The sequence below is a fragment of the Cyanistes caeruleus genome, chromosome 6 (assembly GCF_971803275.1).
Source record: "Cyanistes caeruleus chromosome 6, bCyaCae1.hap1.1, whole genome shotgun sequence".
NCBI lineage: Eukaryota > Metazoa > Chordata > Aves > Passeriformes > Paridae > Cyanistes > Cyanistes caeruleus.
The window spans coordinates 52,415,804-52,440,952 of record NC_141706.1 but is presented as its reverse complement, the minus strand read 5'-3'; the positions used below and the strand labels follow the sequence as shown (position 1 = coordinate 52,440,952).

The following is a 25,149-nucleotide window of genomic DNA, read 5'->3' as shown; positions in this document are numbered from 1 at the left end:
AACAGCTTCTTCAGCTGAGAGATTTTTTTGGTTGAAGTTATGCTTTCTGAAATGGACAGCTTAATTAGTCAGTGTTAAATCTGGATATTGTCACCAAGAAATTTCCCAAAATAATTGAAACTTAAAAAAAAAATAAAATCAAGTAACTAGTCAGTATGGTAAGGACCTTGTTGAAGCAAGATTCCCCCCCCCCATTTTAAACCTATATCACGTCTTTGAACTGAGAGAGGTCTTTCTGCCGATTTTCATATGTCTTCCTAAATTAGGACTGTAATTACTGTTATTCTGGGCAATTAAAATGACAGTGAAGGATGTTACAGGTATAATTTCTATGGAAATGGGTTTTTTCCTTGTTGCATTTTTATTTTTGAGGTAAATATCTATGCTAGAATGATCTCTAAGGCTCACTGAAGGTACAGGTCCCGTTTCTGCCAAGAATTCAGACTTTTCAGTCTTTACTTGTGATTTTTCTGAAATGCAAAATCCATTCAACAGGATGAATGTTCAACAGGGCAGCTTGTTAGGAGAATCTCTATGTGGCCTTTATATATTCCAAGTAAATTTTCAATTATGATAGCATTCTTTTGATTTATCTTATGGTCCTGGTTTTCTTATTAAGCGCTTACCAAGAGAACTAGTACTTGATCAGTAGCTTACAGCCAGTTTGCTGATAGCTAATATATGAAATACTCTATGTGATACTGCTGAGCTCTTCTACTGCTTAAATTCTTCAGTCCTGTAAGTTGTTCATGGAGGAACTGTGGTTCTTGACTAGTTTGTCAGGAAGCAGCAGGACGGGGAGACTGCTTCCTGCATTAGTGTGAGCTGTGTGACCATGATAAGTATGGATTCATGTGCTCACTGGCCAGTGGTGGAAGATCATCAGAGGGAGTCAAGTGCCAGAAAAGCCAGCTTGGGCACCAGTCCAGTGGTTAACAGAAAAGTTTGTTGTAAAGAGAGGCTTGAGGACAAGTCAGGATTTGATTTTGGTGGATCAGTATCAGTGAGATACCCAGCCAAGCGCAGACATACCTACAGCACAGCTCTGATGCAAGGTTCAAGAATGGGAGCCTGAACTTCTGCTCCCAGCTGTAAGTGGAGGAGCCCCTGACAAGGTTCCACACAGGTTACTCAGCTGCATTTTGTCAGAATTGGTCATAAGCAGAGGTGCCTTAACCCCTAGGATTGGTGAAAGAGGTTGTAGAGCCTGTTGATAAGCTGAGGGCCCTGATGTTGATATCCTGGGAAAGTTTTCACTATTTAAGTTTGTAGCAAAGCTGTAAGTTATGGCTTTCAGGACTGGTTACATACACTCACACCTGTACAAAATAGGAGCTATGATGATACTGATTTCTGTATTCTAGAAATTTTGGTACGTCTTTTCATTTCTAATGGGTGCTGTTTGAAATACTACTGACAGAGCCCAGAGAGGGTCTAATGAATGCAGCCTGGAACTTTGAAGTACCTTTAAGAAAGGAAGAAAGACAACTTAGAACTTGAAGCATTTGTTCAAGGTATAAGCAATTAAGGCAGGTAGGTTTACTCTGGTGTGTTTCCCTGGATTAATCAAGTGAAGAGCAACAGTGAGCGTTCTCTGGTGCAGTACAAACACTGGCATCTGTTCAGGCCTAGAAATGGTCTACCACTTTAGCCACTTGTGGAGAATAAGAAATGGATTTTATGTTGCTGTTGAAAGGACAAAAAAAAAAATAATTTAATCTGATAACCTGTGAAACACTTTGGGTGGGCCTATAAACCAAATTATGCAGTCACATTATATATACTTTCTGACATTTTCTGTCTGAATTTGCTTATTTCTTAACAAATTACTTTTTTCCTTGTAAAAATAGTAGAACTTTACCCTACCTTACCATCTGTTCTATTAGCAAGGTATTCCCATTAGAGAATACTTGCACTGTTAAAGAACTTCTAGGGAAGAGTAATTGGTTTTATTTATTTACTTTATACAAGTTACAAAATTTATTTAAGAAGTCAACTTTCATGGTTTGAAGGAATATGATAGTATTACAGTTTCAGAATGTGTCATATTTGATGTTCCAGGTAGTAAGTCTAGCTCAGTTAAGAACAAAGTATTTGTACAGCAAGTAGTCAGAAAACAGAAAGCTGTCCTGTTTGAAAGATGACCTTTCAAGTAGTTGGAGAAAAGTGGCTCCTAATTTTGAATGGTGAAAAGAATGGGTTCAGTGAATACTCTGTCTAAATAATGTTTGCACAAAGACTTGTGAATTAAATAGGCCATAAGATTTTATGACTCAAGTGACTGTTGGAGTGGTGGTGGCGGCATACGTTGTTTCAGTGAAGTTCATCATGTTAAAGAAGTACTTCAAAGGCTGTATGTTTAAATGTTAAATAATACATCTTCAAATGGTAAAGTAACTGTCTTAAGACACTTGAGTGCTTTCTACACCTGCATGTACACTTTGGAATTAAAATCATGATTGCTTAAGGTCTGAAGCATTTTGCCAAACCAGTGTTTGTATGACAAGAAAATGTTCCCCATATTGTGCACATGTGCAGAACAGTATACTTAGAATATGCCTCAGTATTCTAAGCCAGATACTCTATGTGCACTTTTCAGTAATGCAGTTCTCTATTTCCATAGGTTAATTAATTTGATTTTGTTGACACCCTGAACCAATGATGTTCTGCCTATTGAAGAAGTTATAATGTAACATGTAATGTAATATAATGTAACAGTTCCTTGGGAATCAGGTCTTCTGCTCTGAGAATTGCAAGGCCTTTACCTCTAAGGTGCTGGGAAACACCCATCCAGAATCTGCTGTCACTATTCTTTTTCCCAGATTGCATGCCCTTTTTGGATGTGTTGGGATATTGAATCAGACATTTTCAATGCTTCTGGGCTGTGTGAGTTTTGTGGCACTGGAAACTAACACCATCCTTCCAGCACAGTGCCTTCTTAAATCAGACATAATGGAGTAGCCCTTTTTCCAAAGAGCTGGCTGCAAAAAGACAATTTAGCTCAGCAGAGGTGAGTCTTTTAAGAGCATGTTGAGTATGAGTGATACCTTGGCTGTCTTGAAGTCTCATCTAATTCCTCTGGAATTGCAGTTCTTGTCCCATATACTGTTATGAGCTGTTGGGCAGTTGCAAGACTTAACTGTCTGAGCCTACCCTTGCATATGTTGTAAAAAACATGAAACTGATTTTTTATTATTGTAGGGTAGGATATATGCTCTAAAAGACATATCCTTCTATGACAGTAGTGACTGTTTCTCTATCACTCAGGCCTTTCCTGTAGATGGGGTGAGTGTGGTTAGTCTGCAGCAAAATGGAATTTGATCTTTTGCTTTTTTGTTGTTGTTAATGTGCTTTTTTATTTGTTGAAGGAGGTCATTAGGTGACTCTGAAGGCATAAGACCTCTCTGTCATTGAGGAGATAACTTTACACACATGCTTTCTACATTTTCAGGTAGTTTCAAAGGCCTGCCTATCACTCCTTGGTTATAAAGCAGACCCAAGGGATGATATCACAAGATCATCAAGAACATAGTGGTGCAAGATTGCCATCCTTCTGTCAGCACTTTTGATTGATTTTTGAAGCTAGGTATTTTGATCTCTGCAATTGGTCTAATTGTGGTCAGATGCCCAGGTTGGGGTACAGTCTTAGCAAAGAAGACACTGCTCAGAAGTAGGGTTTTTTTGGTGAAGTGGCTGTATTTCCAGCACAAATGCTAATCTGTATTGCACATCTCTTGGATGTCACAGAGTTCTAACACTCTGTACTAAAGCTTTTCAGTGCCCTTTCTTTTTTGATGAAGGAAGAGGAAAATGGGATGTTAAAATAAATTATGCGGAGATGTACTCGAACTGCCCTGGCAAGTTAAAGGAGTTACATTTTGCTAGGATGCTTAGATCAGTCAGAATGATAGCAAGGAACTTGGAAAGAATGCAGTGCACTATCTTCTTTAATATTGCTGTATTTGGTGTGGGGAAATTTATAAATCTACCCTGTGTGTAGCAGTACAGTATTTATTTGAAACAGTCTGGTGATATATATTGGGACTGCCACTGTGTCAGTCTGTAGCTCATCTCAAAGAAAAAGTAATAAGGGAATATAACTTGGTTTTCTAATTTAATAGCAAGATGGTTTAACAAAATGAACTGCCTGGCTGTCCATGTGCATGTATCTATCTTTCACTATTCAATAACTTAACAAAATTCTCCATCAGTGGCTTCATGACAAGTTATTACTGTCTTAAGCAGCTAACTGGTTTGAAGTACCCACTGTGTTTACTAAAAGCTATGTTACTGCATAAACATTCAGGAATGATGTTGAACGTGGTAAAGAAAGAAAATCATAGCCATCTCTTGCATGCTACAGGATTAAAACTATCTCCAGATTATCTGTAAACATTAGAGAACTGATTTGCTGATTTGGAACAAACCTAATGATACCTGTTCAAAGACAAAGTCAATATTGTACTGACTTGCTAGTTATGGGTTAGCCACACTTCTGTTTCTGTCTGTTAGTGTCTAATTGCTCGCTGGTCTGCAACTCAGAGGAGACCGCCACAATGTGTAAGGCAGGCATGCTGAGTCAGGGAAGAAAATGAGCATTCTATGTTAAGCAAAAAAATTCATAAGCTCAAAATTTGTAAGATATGCATGTTCAGTGAATATTCACCTGTAGGTAATCCAAGTTCAGTTGTTTTCTTAAGAGCATCCTTTCTTGTCTTACATCTCATAACACAGAAGTGTTAATAATGTAGGTTTTGGAATTTGGATTTACGTTATGTAGTTGAATGAAATGTAAATTTGGAGGACATTACAAAATAAGACTTGGCTGTGGTTTCAAAATGACTGTTGAAATATAGCCTACAGTGGCATTTTGTGACAGAATCACAGAGTGGAAGGGATTGCTGGAAGTCATCTTGCCCAACCCTTTACACAAGTCACCTGGAGCTGATTGCCCACGAGAAGCCTTTTGAATATCTCCAAAAAGGGATACTCCACAACCTTCATGGCCAGCCTGTGCCAGCGCTCAGTCACCCGTACCACAAAGAAGTATTTCCTCCTCTGGTCCTGTCACTGGGCACCACTGAAAAGTCTTGCTCCCTCTTTTTTTCATGCTTCCTTCAGGCATTTTTGTACATTGATGAGATCTCCCTGAAATTTCAGGTTCACCTCTTCAGGTGAAACAGGCTCAGCTTTACTGGCCTTTCCTCATAGGTCCCCCTAATCATACTTATGGTTCTTTGCTGGACTCTCTCCACTATATGCATGTGTCTTGCGTACTCAAAAGACCAGAAAATTACATTTGAGATAACATTGTTTAAAAATGGTTTTAAATCCACATGAAGTGCATTAACAGCAGTAACTATTAGTGACTTCCTGTAAGAGGTGTATTTAACAGTCACAAATTTACCAAAGTGTTCCTAATGAAACTTCATACTCTAAAACCTGTAGTTTTTAAGTAACAGCTGTATGTAATTGATGAAGCTTGTAACTTATTAAACCACAACATAAACAAAGGTTTCTAACAAAAAAGTATCTGGATTTATGACTTCAGCTGTTTTGAAGTCAGGACCTTCTACAGTATCTTATGGAGGCAAATGTGTGTCAGTCTATAATTGGAGTCAGAGTGCCTTGCTTTGAGACAGTTGTCTTGATACCTCACTTTGACTGGATTATCTTTACTCTTTGGAGAGGTAGAAAGTGAAGAGTAGTTTTTCTTTCTCCCCTTCCTTTTCCTTTTCACCTTTCTTTTTCCCTTCCTCCCTCCCTCCTTCCCAGCTGAAGGAAAAAAAGAGATTGAATAGGTTTTGAGTCTCTGATTGAGGGCTAGGAATTTCTGACATTTTTCTTTGTACTTTCTAGCACACTATATTTAAGATAGCAGGTACTGGAAAAGATTATCAAAGAGAAACAATAGTTGTGTCACAAGAAAGTGGAATTTTGAAAAGTTCATTTTTATATGGTTTTGTCTCAGAAGTTAATATTTAAACAAAATGAGGCCTCAGACTATTCAGAACTTAGAATTTTTCCCCAAAAAACCAGTCACAGTATATGTATTTTAAGAAATACCATTTAATAATATGCTGCTGGACTGTTTAATTTTTATGCCTTAGGGTAGCACAGAGCACTATTTCTACTTTTAGAAGCTTCTTCTCATTAGTGTAGTCTCTTATATAGCACCTGTTTTAAACTCCAAACCTGAATCTACAAATGTAAAACCTGACTTTTGAAATATTTGCTTTTTTGAACACTCTTCTTTAAAGGACCTATCAGGATCTCTCCCCAAATTGCTAGAAGCATGAAGGATAAGGGAGGAACAATGTTGCATGGCCCAAACACATGTGCTTTCGTCATTAGCAAGGTACAGCATGACCTCATGTTGACCTCAAAGGTAAATCGCTACCAGGGAACGATTATACATGCCTGTGAAAGCAGCTTAGTTTTGAACAAGAGAATAATTCAGTGCATAGAATAAAATTAAGTTTACAACACTGTCTGCCTTTCCCTTTCTCTGTCTTGTCTCTCTCCAAGTCTCTTCTTGAGAGAATGTTGTTTTTTATATGTGTGTTTGTTGTGAAAGAAAACAACTTTTTTAGAGGTCATAATGAATTCCTAAATACGGGGAACTCAAAGGATCTTGTATCCAATTTAGTCAAATTGTACCACTTACAAGTAATTTCCTTTTTAATGAAAAATTTTGTTTGTTATCTAGGGTATTGGTATTGCAGCCTTCAGAATGTTTATCTGTTAGTTGGGGAATCTTGCGAAGTTCTGAAATGTACAGATCATTCAGATTTGTGGGAGAGATTTTCTAAATATTAGTAGATTAATTTTTGTGTGCTTATCTTAGACTGCAACACAAACTTACAACATTTTATTTTTTCATAGAAGACTAAATATGTAGTAGCATTATGTGATGCATCTCTACATATGATGGAATATTGTTTAGCTAGAAGTTCTGAGCTATTTGGAGAAGAATTGCTGCCAGCATCTTGGAACTGTTAGCCATATCTATCCCATATTATTTGTATAATATAATGGTTAGATGTAAATATTTTTTTTTTTCTAGAATGAGAGAGCATATTCCTTCTGTGGAACGATAGAATATATGGCTCCAGATATTGTAAGAGGGGGAGACACAGGACATGATAAGGTATGTTCCAAGTTTGGTACTCAAAATAAACTAGTTCTTCAGTCTATATATTGCTCAGCTTGAGGGGTTTTTGTAAAATATGACATGTTATCTTATTTATGTGTTATTTAAGGTTATCTTAAGATTGTTTCCTGTGTCTTCAATTGTATGTTGATGTATTTTCCTCTTCTGATCTGAAGTAAAAGGCATATTTATAAAGATAGCAAGGCTTATTTGTGTTCTGTTCAAAATTTGTTCTAAGTATGCTGTGGAACAATAAACTTAGTTGGCTCTTATTTGCCTTTGCAAATTCAGAGCGGAAAATGGTTTGTGGCTAATTCTGATATATATTTTAAACTGGAGATCAGAGAAATATATTCTTTATTGAGGTATGAGATAGGTTATTAATGTTGTAAGTGTTCTCATATTGTAAAATTCTTTGGCTTGCAACTCAAGTTTCACTATGCAATAAAGTGTCAGTAATTGATAAAAAGGATCAAGGCAACAATAATTAACAGATTATTTCTGAAACAAACAAAAGACCCTACTTTTCAAAATAATTCTACAATATTCATAAGTAAGTTATTCTGATTGCTCACTATACTGGGAAGTTTTTGGGAATATTTAATCTCTTTTTTTGCTGTAGACTGTTTTTCTGTTGTGGATAATTTTCCTTTTATAGCAGCCTGTCTAAGAACTGAAAAAGTCTGACTTTTGCCTGGGAAAGTTCTTTCTTTTCCTTCCCTATGCATTCTGTGCCTCTTTTGGTCTGAGTTTACCTTCAGTTAGGGAGCACTGTAGTGGGCACAGCTGGTATCTGGCAGTTTGAAGTAGAGCAGAATGACCTCCCTGATTCTTCTACTACACATGAAATAAAGTGTGCTTTGTCTTGTCACTTAGTCTTTGTCTCACACCTACCTTGAGTTCCACTATAAACTCTTTGTCTTTTTCTACTGTACTGCTTGCCCAGTTGCTATTAAAAATGGAATTAAAAAAACTTAGGAATTGAAGCTTTTTCCTGCATTCTCTTAGTTTAGTCATTTCACCTCCAGAGCATCACTCCAATTTCTCAGTCACCTTGAAATATGATTCTGTCTTCTCAAAGCTTACAAATTCAGCTTATTGCTGACTTAAAGAAGAATCTCTGTTCTGTTATCTTTGGTTTTGTCTGATACTTTGATCAGATGTTGTGCAGTCATACAGTATTCTGTTAGGCATAACTTCACAGTTTGACAGCGACTTATCGAATCAACAGGGGTGATTTTGCATGTATGTGATGTTAGTTGTTTTACACCACACACTACCTTATCATTGGCAATGTCATATATGGTTGTTTTAGAAGATTTTTAGTGTATTTTATACTTACTGCATATCTAGCAACTCGAAAAGAGAAAACAAGATTGCTTTAGTATGCTGTGCTCTCATTAATCAATATTTATCATCTGTAATCTGTTCTAGATGATTGCAGTGTTTATCTTAAGGATTTGCTCAGTATTTCAGTATTTATTTTTTTTAAAGTTTGATTTCTGATTCTCTAGATCCTACTTTAGTTTTACAAAAAATACATGCCAAGAATAAATTATTTGGGATTTTCTGAGCTTTATATATTTGCAAAGATAATTAATAACACTACAGAGACTTCTTCAGGTAGTTCTTCTACACACTGGCTGAATATATTAGATGTAAGATTCTGTGTATTTTGAAGCAAAACCAAATAAAACATGTGGCCAAATTGTAGTGATTTCAATATATTGTCCTTCTGTATTGTATTAATACTGCCAACATAAGTAAAGCAGAAGTTTAATTGATTTGCAGACTTCATGGCTGTAAACCTGAGCAGTTCGAATACCTGTAATTATTTTATTGAAAGGATTAAACTGCTTCCTTTATTATATTCATAGTAGTACTCTTCCTTTTGAAAGGAAGAAGTATTTTGTAAGTTATGAGGTATGAGAGATGAATAATATGATTAGTATATGGGAAGCCAAATATCCCATGTGTTACCACGGTCCATCTCTCTAAGGCCCCTGAGGTGCAGTGGTAGCACTGGGTGACCATAATTGAACAGTACCATGTGGAGCTGTCTATGCAAAATGGATAGCAGGGAAAGTAACCAGAACCAAAAGGAAGTAACTTTCAAAGTGGGAGTAACAAGGCTTGTGCTTGATCTTTACTAAAGTTCTTTAACAAGCAAAAGCAGTTTTACCCATGATCCATTGCAGCAGTAGGATGTTGGAGACATGATTCTTCTGAAGGCTTTGCCTGAGTGAAGCAGCAAACAGGCGAAACATAAACTGTCTGAAATTGTGTTCAAGATTGGAAATGTCATAGATCTGAACTGTGCTTTTAAGCAGATTCCATGAAAATCTCAGGTTTGGAATATCTGAAGCAGATACTACCTAAATGAAAAATTTCAGGAGCTTAAATAGACAAATAGTGGTCTAAATATTTAAACATTACAAAGTTGTTGTTGCTGGTATTGGTGCTATCATTAACAACCAAAAACTGAAGGAAGGAGTGCCATCCAGAGGGACCTGGATAAGTACAAGAATTGGGCATGCAAATCTCATGAGTTTTAACAAGACAAAAGTGTAAGGTACTGGGTGAGGGTAATGCATGGTATCAACACAGGCTGGGGATGAACAGATCAAAGCAGCCCTGCTGAGAAGGACTTTGGGGTGCTGGTGGATGAGAGGGTGGACATAACCCAGCAATGTGCACTCACAGCCCAGAGAGCCAGGTGTGTCCTGGGCTGCATCCAAAGCAGTGTGGGCAGCAGGGCGAGGCCCCTCTACTCTGCTCTGGTGAGACCCCACCTGCAGTGCTGCATCCAGCTCTGGGGTCCTCAGCAGAGAAGGACATTGACCTATTGGAGTGAGTCCAGAGGAGGGTCTCCAAGATGATCAGAGGGATGGGGCACCACTCTTGTGAGGAAAGGCTGAGAGAATTGAGTTCAGCTTAGAGAAGGCTTCATTGTGACTTCAGTACCTGAAGGGAGCCTACAAGAAGATGGAGAGAGACTTTTCACAAGGGCATGTAGTGACAGGACAAGGGGGAATGCCTTTAAACTAAAAGATGAGATTTAGATTAGATGTTAGGGTGAAATTCTATACTGTGAGGCTGATGAGGTACTGGAACAGGTTGCCCAGAGAAGTTTTGAATGATCTGTACCTGGAAATGTTCAAGGTCAGGTCGAACGTGGCTCTAAGCAACCTGATCTAGTGGAAGGTGTCTTTGTCCATGGCAGGAGGTTGGAACAAGATGGTATTTAAGGTCCCTTACAATCCAAACCATTCTATGTTTTCATAGCATTTTCAGGTGCCTGCATTAACTGAACTGTGGACTGTGATCTTAAATTGTGCTTTTTGGACATTCCTTAATTTTGTTCTCAAGCTCATAAAAGTTCAAGTTCCACTACTTAGCAAGCCTTAGGTTCCTCTGTTATTTTGAGTATGTATTAGAATTCATATCACATCACAATGGTAAAAATCAAACAGAATTCTGTCAAGAAAACAAAAGGAACTTTAGTAGTTGGTGGAAAGGGTTCAGCTTGAGAAATTAGTTAAAGAAGCCAAGTGGAGAGATTTCAATATAAAATTAATTTATCACAGAAAATAACTTCAGTCCGTACTACATTTATTTATGCTTTGTTGTATCCTGTTTTGCTTTTGTATTTGTATGTAGGTAGATTCTTCCTATGCTAGTTGCTTTATAAGTGGGTTGTTCAGTTCCTTCTTTTATTAACAATTTTACTTCAGTGAATCATAACATACATAATTACTATTGTTCTGTAGGCTGTTGATTGGTGGAGTGTTGGTGTTCTTATGTATGAATTATTAACTGGAGCATCACCATTTACAGTTGACGGAGAGAAGAATTCCCAAGCAGAGATTTCTAGGTAAGATTCAAAGCAGTGAAGTATATGTGCTTGCTAACAGATGATCCTTATGCCATAATGTATGTTTTGTGAGAGTTTGTTACTTTAAAATTTAGAAAGAAAGTGCTGCCATGGTAACATTTTATGTGCTCCAGTTCTGTTCAATAGAATGACATTGTAAAGATAGGTTTTATTAGCTAATAGGACTGACTTTACTAAAGACCTGTTTTGTTTGAACTATGGTGGAGCCACAGCCTTGTACATACTTAGCCCTGTTGCATGTTTACTGTTGAAAATGAACTCAAATGAAGTATCAAAGTATATGTAAACAGAATTATCATATTCCAAATCTCAATACATTAGAGATATCTTTATCTAGAGATACTTTTTTTATCAGCTCTTGCTAGGTTGTTCTGGCAGACTGCAGATTTAAAGTGTCAGAATGTACCCTACTCCCACCTTTTTATTACAAGTAATAGTTTTCTTATTACTGTATAGCATGAAACAAAGATCTTTTCTAGCCCCACTTGCATATCTGAGAAGAAATGAATATGATGCTTACAGAAATGAAATAAACTATACCATTCTTATCTTTTACATATAAACTTTTTGTTACATTCAGTGATCTCCACACTTTAAAGGTTTGTTTTCAGTAGCTGTGTAGAGCATTGGAGCACTTTTAAAAGACAAAGCAATAAGCTTGCCCAAAACATATTACTGAAATCTTCCCGAACAAACAAAAGTCTCCTTTTATTGAATTTCTTTTGGGGCAGGAAGTTGTGGTCTTTAATTTCTCAGATTACTAACTGCTGTCAAAATGAGCTTGTAAGTCCAGTCCCCAAACTAAGAATCGTCTGTCTTCTGTTGGAAAATATTGTCCTGGTTCTGACCCTCACCTGAAATCAGGTGATATTTAAGGTTGTAGTGGATGGTACAATGTACCCCAATTATTTAGATAATTTATTTTACTTATGTTAAAAATTCAGGCAATTTCTTGTGAGATTTTCATCGGTTTTTTACTTCTCTACCACACCAGGAAACTTGGACAGTCAGTAGAAAAATACAGGGGAGAGGGGAGTCCATTAATGAAGGAAAATTCAGGGCTTCACCCACTTGGTCGTTATATTGCAGTTAAAATCTCAGCTATCTCTTCCTGCCCTATTTAAGGTTAAAAGTTTTGTTGACTTGTTTCTTATGCCATGGCTGAATTTGGTAATTTTGATTCCCAAGATTTACTAGATTATTACTCTGAAGGAGTAATAATTTTTATATTTTTTTTAAAAAGAGAACCTTGAACTGAATTTTATAGAGATAGTTTCCCAAAAACTGGGAAACTTTTTAGTTATGTATTCTACAGGACTGGACTTTCTTTAGGTAGGCCCATCTGTGGTTTTTATGATAATAATATTTCTGGTATTGTGCAAGGTTGTTAGCATCTGTCCTCTGACAGCTAATAACTTGCTCTCTACAGCTGTGGCAAGTTTACTGTGTTGCTGTCCAGTCTGTTTTTGTTTTGGTGGGTGTTTATGCTACATTTATAGACAGCAGTCCTATAGTATTTCAGTTTTTATTTTGATAAATTTAGAAGTTAAATTCTTACAGTTTCCTATATTGAAGATGTTCCCCTGTCTTCCTGTTTCCTGAAAAAGCCTTTTTTTTAACTCAGCTTCTGTTTTTCTTTCTTACATATGGACCATTTATTCTTGTTGATGTTTCAAGAAGATCTTGGCATGAATAATTTACCATCTGAACAAAAAAATACTTCTTCCAATTTCTTGGGTTCCTCTTGTTGATGCCAGTGCTGGTCTGATAAATCTAATTCCTTTTTCTCTTCTGTTGCTTTCAACTTACGACCCTCTGGTTTATAGTTCTTCCCAGCTATATAGCTGAAATCTTCTTTTTCCCAGCTATATGATAGCATTTTGGACTAGATTTCATCTGTCTTGTGTTACTCCTGTACTCAAAACCCCCAGTGGTTTCTAAATCCTTTCCATTGGTAGCAGTTTCTTTGTTGGATGACTTCAGTGTTATGTGTCTGCAGTTTATATCATGAATGTTACGTTCCTTTTAAGAACATACGAGAACATTGCTGCTGCCCTGGCTGCTGCACTGAGTCATGTGGAATCTTCTGGGGAATGGTGCCTTTGGGAGCATCAGGAGTGTGCTTGGAGCTTTTCCTGAGGGTAGCATAGAGCAGGCAAACAGAAACCAAATAGTGACAGTTGCCACTGATAATGAAATTACAGGCAACAGGCACAGAGACATGAGTCAGTACAAACTTCTTTCTTGACAGCAAGATTGTTCTAACCAGAAATTACATTGGTTAACCTAAATATGCTTAAATATGCTTAAACTTGCCAATTGCAGCAGACTTAGAGAATTCAGTTTTGCTCACAAGCAAGTTTAAGTTTGAGTTTAAGGAAAAAAAAGTCATCTTCTAAATGGATCCAGGTCCTTCTTTTATTTAATCTAGGTAGGAAGTAATCTTAGATATTTTTAGATAATTTTACTCCCTTGTGTGTTACAATGGCTATCTGGTGTTAAATTTGAGCACAAAACTTTGTTCTAAAATATCTCTCCAAGGGAGAGTTCAGTTCTTGTGTCAGAAACAGTGTGTAGTTTCTATTTTTTTTTTTCTCTTTCTGATGAGAAATTGTGTTGTTCTTTTATCATAATCTTTTTGGCACTACTTTGGACTTTAATGGAAAATGTAACTTAAGTAAGTGCAAGCTTTGCCTTTTATCTCTGTCTCTGAAGACTTCTTGTTCACATGTTTTGTGTTACAGGTTATTAAACTTGATTCAGTTAAAAAAAAAATCACTTAACTACTCCAATATCTCTCCTCTTCTAGTGCTCCTTCTCTCCTTTCTTTTCCCTTGCTCCAAAATCTTCCTTTCATTTTTGAGAATTCTGAACTAATCTTGCTGCAGAGCCAGGGATAAGAGCCATCCTGCAAAAGCATAGGCAAGGGCTGGGATTGACTACACACCCAATTTTTTCACTTTGACTATAAGTAGTTCGTAGCATTGAATTAAAAGACAGACAAATCCATTTTAGGGGGCTGAATTCTGAAGGTCCTGTCATGTACAAGATTTAAAATAGCAGGAAGGTTTTGGAGGACTAGTTTGCAGCTGTGCAGCAGTTTAGAAAATCTTACAAGCTTTAGGGTTATGAATAGATAGAAACTTTTTTTTATGCATGTATATATATCTATAAAATAATCTATAGAAGTATATTATGTCATATAATCATACTAACACCAGTAGCAGCCCGTGGTCTTTGACATAGTTGCTTAGACTTTGTTTAAACTTCATGGAGGACAGCTGAAATTTGACAGTCTGTTGTGATGCTGTGGAGATACTTCAGCTACTATTTTTGAATTAAAGCCATTGGCAACTTAAGTGAATTTTCTTGTAATGGAACATGGCAAAATGCTGCCTTTTCTGCAGTGGGTTCTAGGAGGATCAAGAGCTCGAAGATATTTCTCAATATAAAAGTTACTGTATCTGCTGGAAATACCGTGCAGCAGAGAGGAAACAGTTTAGGAGGTTCCTAGAGTGTATGGAAGAGAACTTACTCTAGAATTTCCCTTTTAATTTCTAAGGACATCCCAGAGTTTCAAACTTATTGCTTTAGAAATCAGTTTTAAAACAATACTGATTGGAGGGGCTTTCTTCCCTTCCGAGAGCCCAAAGAGAACTTATTGTTTTCCAGGATCTTTGTTATATACATCTTTTTGATAAAGAAGCTTCTTCAGACTTGTCTAACTGCAGTGATTTTCAAGCCATGAAAACACTGTAGATTTCATTGGCCCACCTGTAAATGAGGACATTTTTCATTCAAAGTGTCCTATCTTCAGTCTCTAGAACAGGAAGGTTTTCTTACTTCCTTACCTGCCTCCCCTTTCTGAAACTGGGTGATTTCAGAAGAAATTGAATTCTTTACTTCTCCACCTCTCCAGCAGTGTAAGAATACTCTTGTTTAATGATGTTTAAATTTGCAATTAACATCCCTAATTAAAAAATCATTTTATAATAATGTGCTTTCTTCTTCTTTTCTGTAAAGTGAAATGTGTCTGGAAGTTGAAGAGAAGTCTTGTGGTTGCTTCTACTTCTGCTAGCAGAAAGGCTATGATTTGTGATGCCTTACTGGTAGACATACATAATTTAAAAAACAGTCCTGGATCTCTACACCATCTTAAAATTCAGACTGTATTTTCCTAACTCCTTTCAGCATTACTTAAACCAAGAGGCTAGCTTGCTTTCTTTTTGTTTGCTTGAAATTGAATACAATGTCCGTAGAAGCTACCCCTGGGATCTGCGCATTTTGAACTTGGTTTTGTCCTTCCACACTGCCAGAACAGGATTATTTAGGAAGCAATCTGTTTGCATCTATTTTTGGACTAATCCAAGAAGCTAGAGATTTCAAGATAAAAATTTTCTCATGGGATAACTAACTCTAAGGATATGTCATACATACAACTCTCTCATACATACATACAACTCTGAACAAAATTTAGGAATGTCCTGCAGTGATCAACTTAAGCTCTGAGTATATATAATATATATATATATATATATATAAATAAATATATTATAAATATAGAAATATATAATAAATGTAAATATAAATTATATATAATTCATATATGTAAATTTTATGTATATATATACATGTAAAATAGCTGATATCTTAGTATTGCCACAAATTCATGTCATTTCAGCCTCAGTCTCTCATGGCTTCAAAATCTTTCAGTTTGTGTTTAGTGGAGGCACTGTGAGCCCTTCTATGAAATCACCGCAGTGAGAATGTGCATCAGGCTATGTGGACACCAAGTTGTACCTGAACCAGCAATGTGGCCATGTGGCAAAGGCAGCAAATGATATCCTGGGCTGCATTGCACAAAGTATTATCAGGTTGAGGGATATGATCCTTCCTCTCTACTCAGTACTGATGAGGCTATATCTGGAGTACTGGTTCCACTTCTGATCTCTCCAGTGCATGAAAGTGATATATTGGACATACTGGAGAGAGTTCAGCAAAGGGCTGATGACAATTTGAGGAAAGGTTAAGAAGGCTGGCACTCTTCCCCCTGGAGAAGGGAAGGCTCAGGGACACTTCAATAATGTGCATAAATGCCTGAAGAGAGTGTACAAAGAAGGGGAAACAAGGCTTTTTCAGTGATGTTTGGTAACAGGACTGGTGATAGGGACCACAAATTGAAACACAGGAAGTTCCCTTTGAGCGCTTGAAAATATGTTCCTTCTGTGAGTGTGACTGAGTACTGCTGCAGGCTGCCCAAAGGAGGTGGTCAAGTCTCTCTCCTTGGAGATACTCAAAGGGTTTCTGGACATGGTGGTGAACAACTGGCTCTAGGTAACTGAGTTGAGGGAGTTGGACCAGATGACCTCCAGAGATCCAGTCCAGCCTCAACTCTTCTGTGATTCTGTATGCTAAAAGGTTTTTTGTCTCTATTCTAAACCTGTTCATGTGCCTTTAGATGTGTTACTTTCCTTTAGAGTCCTTAGCTCCAGTATTTAGATTTGGAGTAACTGAAGGAAAACTTGCCTACCTGTTTGTATGTTACTGTGGGAACTACAGATATAAAAGATAGATATTGAAATGTGATTTTGCTTAGGTGTCCAAGGTTTTAACTTACGCTGGCACAACGTGATGGTTTCTAGTTCTTGTACTGAAAATGTGGTGAGGTGTCTTTTCAGTTTCTCTTTACCATTTTGAGGGAAACACTGTCCACCTCCTTTGAGTCATCTTTTCAGTAATCTGGATAGTCCTAGCCTTTTTTATAAAACTTCCTATAAAACACATTCTGTGTTTCTGATTAGTCTTATTACTGTTCTCTAAAACCTCCAGTTCTAGTGTTTCCTTTTGAGACAAGGGCATGAACACTGCATGCCATATGGAGGGTGAAGGCAAACCTCCAATGGCCCAAATATGGGATTTTTTTTCCTTTATTTTCTAATACTTTTTAATATTGGAATTATTTTTGGTTTAACTGATATATCAGGCATCAAGTTGATTTCTTTGTGGAGCAACCTGTTGCAGCTAAAAATTCTTTAAATAGGAAACTCAGTACATAAAATGAAGGTTGTTCTCCTTTTGTGGATTGAGTTACATAATTTATGTCTTCAGATGTTGTGTTTCATGTCCACAATTCCTTAAACCTTCCCATATTTAAAAAAAGGTTGGTTTCATGTTTGTCATCCTCCTGCTTTTGGGTACAACAGAAGTTTAAGTGAAATGCTAACATTTCCATTAGTATGGTAACTCTTTAACTCTCAACACTTCAAATAATTATCACCTTGTTATTTTGTTTGTTTTAAAGGAGAATATTAAAAAGTGAGCCACCTTATCCACAAGAAATGAGTGCTCTGTCTAAGGATATAATTCAGCAGCTTTTAATGAAAGACCCCAAGAAGAGGCTAGGTTGTGGTCCCACTGATGCTGATGAAATCAAACAGCATCCCTTTTTCCAGGTAAAGCAGACAACAAAATTCACCAGATCGCACTTATTCTGCATTAGTGCCTGTGAAATTAAAGTTTAAGGAAAGTCTGTTGTTCTACTAACAGAACAGCTTGGAGACATTCATTGCATGAATAATTGCACTGAAGTTAGTAAGAATATCCATGTGTTTGTATATATGGATTTTGTGTGTATTTAGAAGGGCATGCTAGGTTTTTAATATATTCTGTCTGTATCTATCAGTTACTTAAAGAAGCTGAAGGACACACTGCTTAAATCAGGTTTAAAGCAAAACACTGAAATTGTATTATCTGTTGATTTTTTGTTTGAAAGGATTTTTTAAAGATCACCCTTAGCATTATAAGTAAAATTTGAATATTGTTAAAATTCACCAAACTCCTCAATTTTCCTTGGCTTAGTTAAATCGTCAGTCTTGTTTAGTAAATTTTAATTCTATTAAGATTTCAGTGTATTAACATTTGCTTTCAAACCATGATGAAGGTTGTATTTGCATACAATAGTGTTCTGTCCACCATGATTAAAATTGTGTACTTTCTTTGGAAAAACTAATTATATATCTAGGATGCTTCTGAAGTTAAGTAGAGTTAAACAGAGTTAAACTTCCTTAATTCACTGTTCGTTTTGGGAGATACATTTGTCATCATGTAACACTTTCTATTCTTTACTTAATTTCAGTTCCACTCCTTTACAGTAACAGGGCAGTTTTCTTATAACAGCTATTTCTATGCTTCCCCTTTCTAGTCCTGCCTTTAAGTAAGAATTTGGAGGTTTACGGTCTCAGGGCTCTGAAAGCTGACATCAGTAATTAAGCATAGAAATTGGCAATGAAAAGTTGAAGATACTACATGCATGAGTTACAAAAATATAAATATTGCTTGTTCTGAAATAGAGGAAGAAATTCAAGGACCATCACACTAATTGTTTGGCACATCTACACTGTTTAATTATGTTAATTTTCTTTTTGATTGGATTCTGCCTACATACAAATAAGTATGATATTGCTTGGCTTTAACTAAGCAAATTAGTAGAGCATAATTTGAATGTTTTTCAAAATGGCAAAGAGTGTTAGGACTGTGGGTCTGGACAAGTCTCTCTTTCCAATATCTCTTTCTGTAAAATTTTTATTAAATTCAAACTTATTTTCCTGTGTTTTGTTTAGAATATGAATTGGGAGGACTTAGCTGCCAAAAAAATACCAGCTCCGTTTAAACCAGTAATCAGAGATGAATTGGATGTCAGTAATTTTGCAGAAGAGTTTACAGAAATGGATCCAACATACTCTCCTGCAGCAACCCCTCAGACTTCAGAAAGAATATTCCAGGTATTTTAAGAACTCAAATTAATTTTTTTAAGAAAGTTATTATTGAAAAATTTCGCATGTGTAGATAGCTTTGTTTTTTTTTACCTCCTGACTATTAAGTTTTTGGAATTAATTGTGCAATTTCTAGTCCCAGTTCCCAGGGCTTTTTGTTCAACAATTGCAAAATGAGAGAGGTGGAAACAGTCCTATTGCAAATATAAAATTCCTTGTTTCTCCGTTCCCACCTGAATGTCCTACTTGCTGGACTAAAGTCATTCTGTTCTTTATTGATTCTTTGTACCCTATGAGTCCTTGTCATCTTGGCTCCATCAGCCTGGTCTGCCAGCTTCAACAAGAGCAATATAGTTTACCCATTTCCACATTATGTGTTAGTTGAAGTAATCCTTTGGAAAGTGGGAACTACCTGCAGAGCTGAAAGGAGGTCCTCCACATTTTGTAGGGGTGCTCTAGTTACTCAACTGATGTATCCAGATGAGTAACAAAGCTTTCCTTACTGTTTTCTCTGTGGTATTAAAGAACACACTTAGACTACAGTCTGGGTGTCAAATGGGCAGAAGCAGCTCATGTGCAGCCAACTTGGTACTAAAGCTGCAGAGGTAAACAGCAGTGTGGATTGCGTTCTCCCCTCCTTGTGCTTTGCTGTTTTTTATTGTCTATTTTTGAGCAGCTTAATCCTTAGGGTACAGGAATGTAGTGTCATATTTTGGAACTTGTTAGATTTGCAGTGACTGTAGCAAGCAGGTTATGCGTGTCTTAATAACATCTGATTCACCCTGCATTGGTAGTCACAGTTGTTATTATACTCAAACTGGGCACATTGTTGCTCACACACATTGATATAAAGTTTATCCATTTAAAATTGTTGAATACTTTCATCACAACATACAAGCTATTTCATGCCTTAACTTTAAGCTGTCCTGGGAAGCTGGCTGGTTTGAAGTACAAGCCTTTATTGCTATTTTAAAGCAGTTGTAGCTGAGCCAGATTAGCATTAATTAGAATTCTTGTAGTGTTATTGTTTTGTCTTTAACTGTGGAGGATCATGTAATTAATTCCAGGAAGATACCTATTCATGTTGAACAGAGTAAGTTACAATTTCTCTATTATGATACAAAAATTATGATTTCTTGAAAAATTCTTTTGAAACTTCTGATGTTTCATGTGTATTATAGTAGTTTATGTGCAACAATGTCAAGCTGTACCCTTTTCTGATGTTTCAATTTCATAGGGATATTCTTTCGTTGCACCTTCTATTTTGTTTAAACGCAATGCAGCTACAGTAGATCCTTTTCAGTTTTATGTGGGGGATGAGCGACCTGGAACTACAACTATTGCCAGAAGTGCTATGATGAAGGTAATAATAATATGGAGACTTAATCTGGTTAAATTAAAACTTTTTATAATTTTCCAAGTAGCAATCATAAGCTAGGCTACGGATTACAAAACAGCCATCATTCATTTATCAGTTCTCTGCAATGGCTCCTCAGATGATTCAAGCATCTGATGATCCATCACATCTTGCATGTGATATTAAGAAGTAGCTGAAGTTTAATATGAAAAATGATTGTATAGTTTTCCAGAAGACTGACGTATAGGAGAATAGTAACAATCATATGATTCCTGATAGTTCTTATTCAGCCAACCACTGTAGATATTTCTGAAGCTACTTTAATTATATATTAATTCTGTCTATGTTATATTTACCCAAAAGAGTGTATAATTGTGTGAAGCCTTATAAGAACATGTGCTATTGTGATGTCCTCAAATGAGCACATAGTTTTGTGGATAAATGTTATGTATGACCATCTTTGATCCTGTTTGTCTGAATATTTTGTATCTTCAACTGTTGTAGTAGTAATGATTTATTTAGTGATTATGTTTGTTTAATGTAATGTAAGCTTTATTCTTTGATTGTTAGAATAATGTTTATGCATTTTATTCAATAAAATTTAAGGTTATATTTTAATAACAAGAGAGCTCTTTTACAGTTTTAAATGTAGATGAAAAATTCTCATGAAATTTTACTCTTTGTCTTTGACTGTGTATACTAAAAGTATTCTGCAAAACTAAATACAGACAGTTTCCTAACAGGACTCTCCATTTTATCATCATTATGAACTGGATCTGAAAGAGAAACCATTGGGAGAAGGAAGTTTTTCCATTTGTCGAAAGTGCTTACACAAGAAAACTAGCCAAGAGTATGCAGTAAAAATAATTAGCAAAAGGTATAAATATTCTATAAGACAATAAAAATATTTTCTTTGCTTACTGTCACCCATGGAGTAGAATATTGTTCACTACATTTTTGGAAATAGAAAAAGAACTTTAAAATTATTTCATGCTCTATGAATCTACAGAAACTTATTGTAACCTTATGACTGTTAAAAAGATTCTGAGAGTCTTTTGAAATAAAATGTTGTTCTAGTTGGGACACAAGAAGAAACCTAGAGAGTACTTTTCTGGTTCCTAGTTGTATTTTACCATTATTTCCCCTAATTTTGTCCTAACAAAGTAAGGTATGAGGTTCTTCCATCTTGAGACTTAAGTGAACTGAATGTAGGCTTATGCTAGCTCCCTCTCCTAAGCAGCCCAATTGATTGCCTAGGATACTGCTTTTAAGAATGGTCTGCAGTGTGGGTTGCATCTCATCTAAGTGTGTTTGTGTTAAAATGGATTTAGACTATGGAATTGTAAGTTGCATCTTGTTTCCTGGGTGTTCTGAAGAGAACAACACAATGGAAGCAGCTGACTTGCTTTGTACATGGGTACCATCTGGTTCTCTTCCAGAATGGATATCTCTGGGAGTTTCTACCCAGAGAAAAATAAAGATAAGGGATTATTTGAGTAGCAGATGGATTTTTGCCTTCATTTTGCGGAGTTCATTAGTAAGAACATCCCTAGTGCATTGTAGAATGCTGGCAGGAGAGTAAAAATGTTCTGCTATCAAAATGATAATTCACAGTGATCTCTTGCCCAAGACATTTGGCTGTACCTCTGTTTTCTCTAGACTCTAGAGGAAGTTGTCCACCAGACCTAAGTGTCTGTCATTTCGTTATATGCTTTTTGAGTAGGACAAGTTCAAGAACAAGAAACTAAGTGTAGGTGTCTGAGTTAGTTTTTTGAGGTCTGCTAAATGGAAGCCTACCTAAAACTGTCTTGCACTAGAAGTGGGATTCAGTAACTTAAACATAGACATCTACGTAGTGCCATTTTAGCATCTTGTTGGTGTCTTCTCTGTCCTCCGGTTCCCATCAGTCTTGTGACTACTACCTTTTTGTAGATGTCTTCATGGCTGATGTCATCTTCCAGGCTCTTCCTTCCTATGCTTAGGCCACTGAATCCTACTCTCTAGGTATGTATGTTACAATGAACTAGTTCACCCTGTAAGATGGATTCACAGGAATTTCACTCATTATAAAGAGACCTTAAGTGGTATGTGGTAGACACCTGTGTTGGGTATTTTAATGTGGAGATCTCTGCCATGTGTCTACACGCACAAGTTTTTTCTGTGGTACTAGCAGAGCTGTAGGTTAGTGCTCCCATCTCATCTTAACATAATGTGTGTTTTGTTTCTGGATAAGTGAGCAGACTAATACTGACTTTTCCCCTAGAACTTAGCTTTTAGAAATTATGTCCCTGAATTATATTACTCATGGGTTCTTTTGCTCTTTCTCCTTCATCTTGGTGGCTCAGGCTAACCAAAGGTAAGAAGTGATCTATATACTGAGATATAAATTTTTTTTTAGGATTGCAGGGTGTGAGCAGACTCAGCATGTTTGTACAGTATTTAGAGTTAGCAGTAAACCCACACTTTGAACAGTTGGCCGAAATCCAACTTGAACTAGAATCTGTAAGCAATATTGCTCTGAGGATCACACCACTAAAATCTTGCTAAAAGTATAATAAGTTTCTAGCAACTTTTTTGCCTCAAAGTCAGTTTTTCACTCCTACCAGGCAAACATGCCCCAAAAGGGAATCTTACACCTAGGGAAACCTTTTCATGATACTTGAGGTGAAAGCTCAGGTAAACAGTTCCTCTGTGGTGTTGCTTTTTTAATAGTGCTGGACCTGCTCCCAAGCCAACAATTTTAGGTTTATCTGTATGTCTTAAGACCATTAAAACAATGTAAGCCTACTTGAGTTACTGTTTTAGAGCATCCCATTTGTTTCTCACAAGGTGGTTTAAAATCTGAGATAACTATTTATGGAGGGGAAGTGTTCAGAAAAGCCCATGAACAAATTTCAAAGGTTTGTGCCCATGATACTGAACCTTTTTCATCCATTTCCAAAATCTGCTTCCTTCTGATAGTAGTTCAGGGGGAAATGCTCTGTTTTTAATTCCTTAAGGTCCAGAAGTCACTTTCAGTTGAAAAACTTGAGCAGCAGAGATGCAGGTGGAAAAGCTTTGTTTACTTGTTGATTATATGAAGCCTGCAGAAAGATAGAATTCTCATTGTGGTTCTCATCCTAATTAGGAAAAAAAAGCAGTCAAAAATTAAGAATATGTGTGGTAAGAGATTTTATCTCTATTTGTTACCTATAAAGCCATTCTCTAAATCAGTACAGGATTAGCCTTTCTGGGAGGGAGTTTTGGCAGAAATATTTAGGCATTATTTGCCAAAAAGAAATCAATATATCTAACTAGTGGAAAAAAATGTTCTGTCACCATTCATGTAGTTTTTATAACGATTGCCATTTTCACTTTTTATGGCTAGAGATTTCAGTACTTGAAAGAGAACTTACACAATGATTTCTCTGGAGATACTATCTTATCTCTTCCATTTCAGATTTTTACAATGGTCTGTTTAGGAGTTCATTTGTATAACACATTTCATATATAGATGATGTTACTCTTTTTCTAGTAGAACTTGTTTCCATATAATTTTGGAAGTACTTGTCCCCATTAAAAATAGAAAAGAATTGGGCCAAGAAAAAGGTGAACTAACAAATAAATATTGGTAGTAACAGAGGTGAAGTCAAATTGCTCTGGACTTAAGGGCATGGTTTGTTTTAGATTGAAACTATTCTATATCACATCAGCTTTTGCTGTAGGAAGTTGCAGTTGTGTTAAAAACACTGTTTGAATGGGGTGTGGGTTTTTTAACGGACTAAATTGCAGGGTTATGGGGAGAGTTTTTCTCCACTTTCAATATGCATTTAATTGTGTTCAAGTGGTTGTAATAGTAAAAAATATGAACTGCAAGCAGTTAAAAAGTAACACTTGGAATGTACAATTTACTCAGTAAAATTGGTACAAAATGACTGCTCAATTTTTCCAGAATGGAAGCCAACACCCAGAGAGAAATAACAGCTCTGAGACTCTGTGAAGGACACCCGAATGTAGTGAAGTTACATGAAGTTTTTCATGACCAGGTATTTTTAAGAAACTGTAATCAGCACCTACCAAACATATTGCCATGTGTTTTCCCAAGAACCTTTTGGACTTGAGCATACTGTAACTGTGGAGGCAACGTTTCTCCTATGGCTTTTGTCTAGTCAGTACAGAAAATGAAGCAGAAATTCTGCATTCAAGGAACCTTGTAGTTACTCTAGAAAATCAAAACAGTATGTGAAAATATTAGAGGCTTAGATTCTGTTCATTGTTCTGTTTTGTCGTTGTTTACCATCATACAATGTGTTCATGGCCCAATTTCTGAAATGTGTTATCATCTTTCCCCCAGGGTCATTATAAACCTTAAAACAGTATTTGTGAATTAATTAAGAAATGTTGCATATGAAGATTATATATATCTAGTGTCTTTTCCTACACATTAGTAACTTAGTGGAGATAATCAAATAGCTTACCAAATTACCAAATATGAAAGTAGAGTCCCTATTTGAAAATCTGTTAAGATTGGTTTATTTAGATACCTTAATTATCTTTTTTCCTTCAATGTAATACAAACTCCACAGTATGTAATAAAAAATAATTTGATCTGAATTGGAAGTTGGCCCTCATTTGAGCTAGGGTTTGGACAGCTCCTTTCCAACCTAGACTACTCTGTGGTTCTGGTCTATGGTTTTGTAATGGAGCAAGGGGTCACTTGCCTCTCTGCGTATCTCAGTCTGTCCCCCTCATGCGGTTTGTACTGGGACCTGAGAGCTCGTGTAGAGCACTTTAAAATCAGCTGAGAGGATACAGTGTCTGTAGTGTAATTTGTAATGACAAGATATATGGGCAATATGAGTACACATGTAGAACAGGACGTTTCTTTCAGTTTCCTTTGAATAAAATGAATATAGTAAATCCATAAAAAAGGTTCTCCAGACTGCTCTGCCAATGCATAGGCTGCTCTCAACCAATGAACCCAATGTATTTT

General features: G+C 36.4%; 1 protein-coding gene across 2 annotated transcripts in view; it reads left to right on the top strand.

Moving 5' to 3' along the window:
- Nucleotides 1–25,149, top strand: part of RPS6KA5 (ribosomal protein S6 kinase A5) — a 70,022-nt gene that overhangs the window by 33,712 nt on the left and 11,161 nt on the right. For both annotated transcript variants that reach the window (XM_086893022.1, XM_086893023.1), the window contains 7 exons: nt 7,067–7,150; nt 10,924–11,027; nt 17,350–17,500; nt 18,668–18,829; nt 20,058–20,183; nt 20,921–21,054; nt 24,109–24,202. In XM_086893022.1, the coding sequence (XP_086749148.1) occupies nt 7,067–7,150; nt 10,924–11,027; nt 17,350–17,500; nt 18,668–18,829; nt 20,058–20,183; nt 20,921–21,054; nt 24,109–24,202 (855 nt within the window). The remainder of the gene's footprint in view (nt 1–7,066; nt 7,151–10,923; nt 11,028–17,349; nt 17,501–18,667; nt 18,830–20,057; nt 20,184–20,920; nt 21,055–24,108; nt 24,203–25,149) is intronic.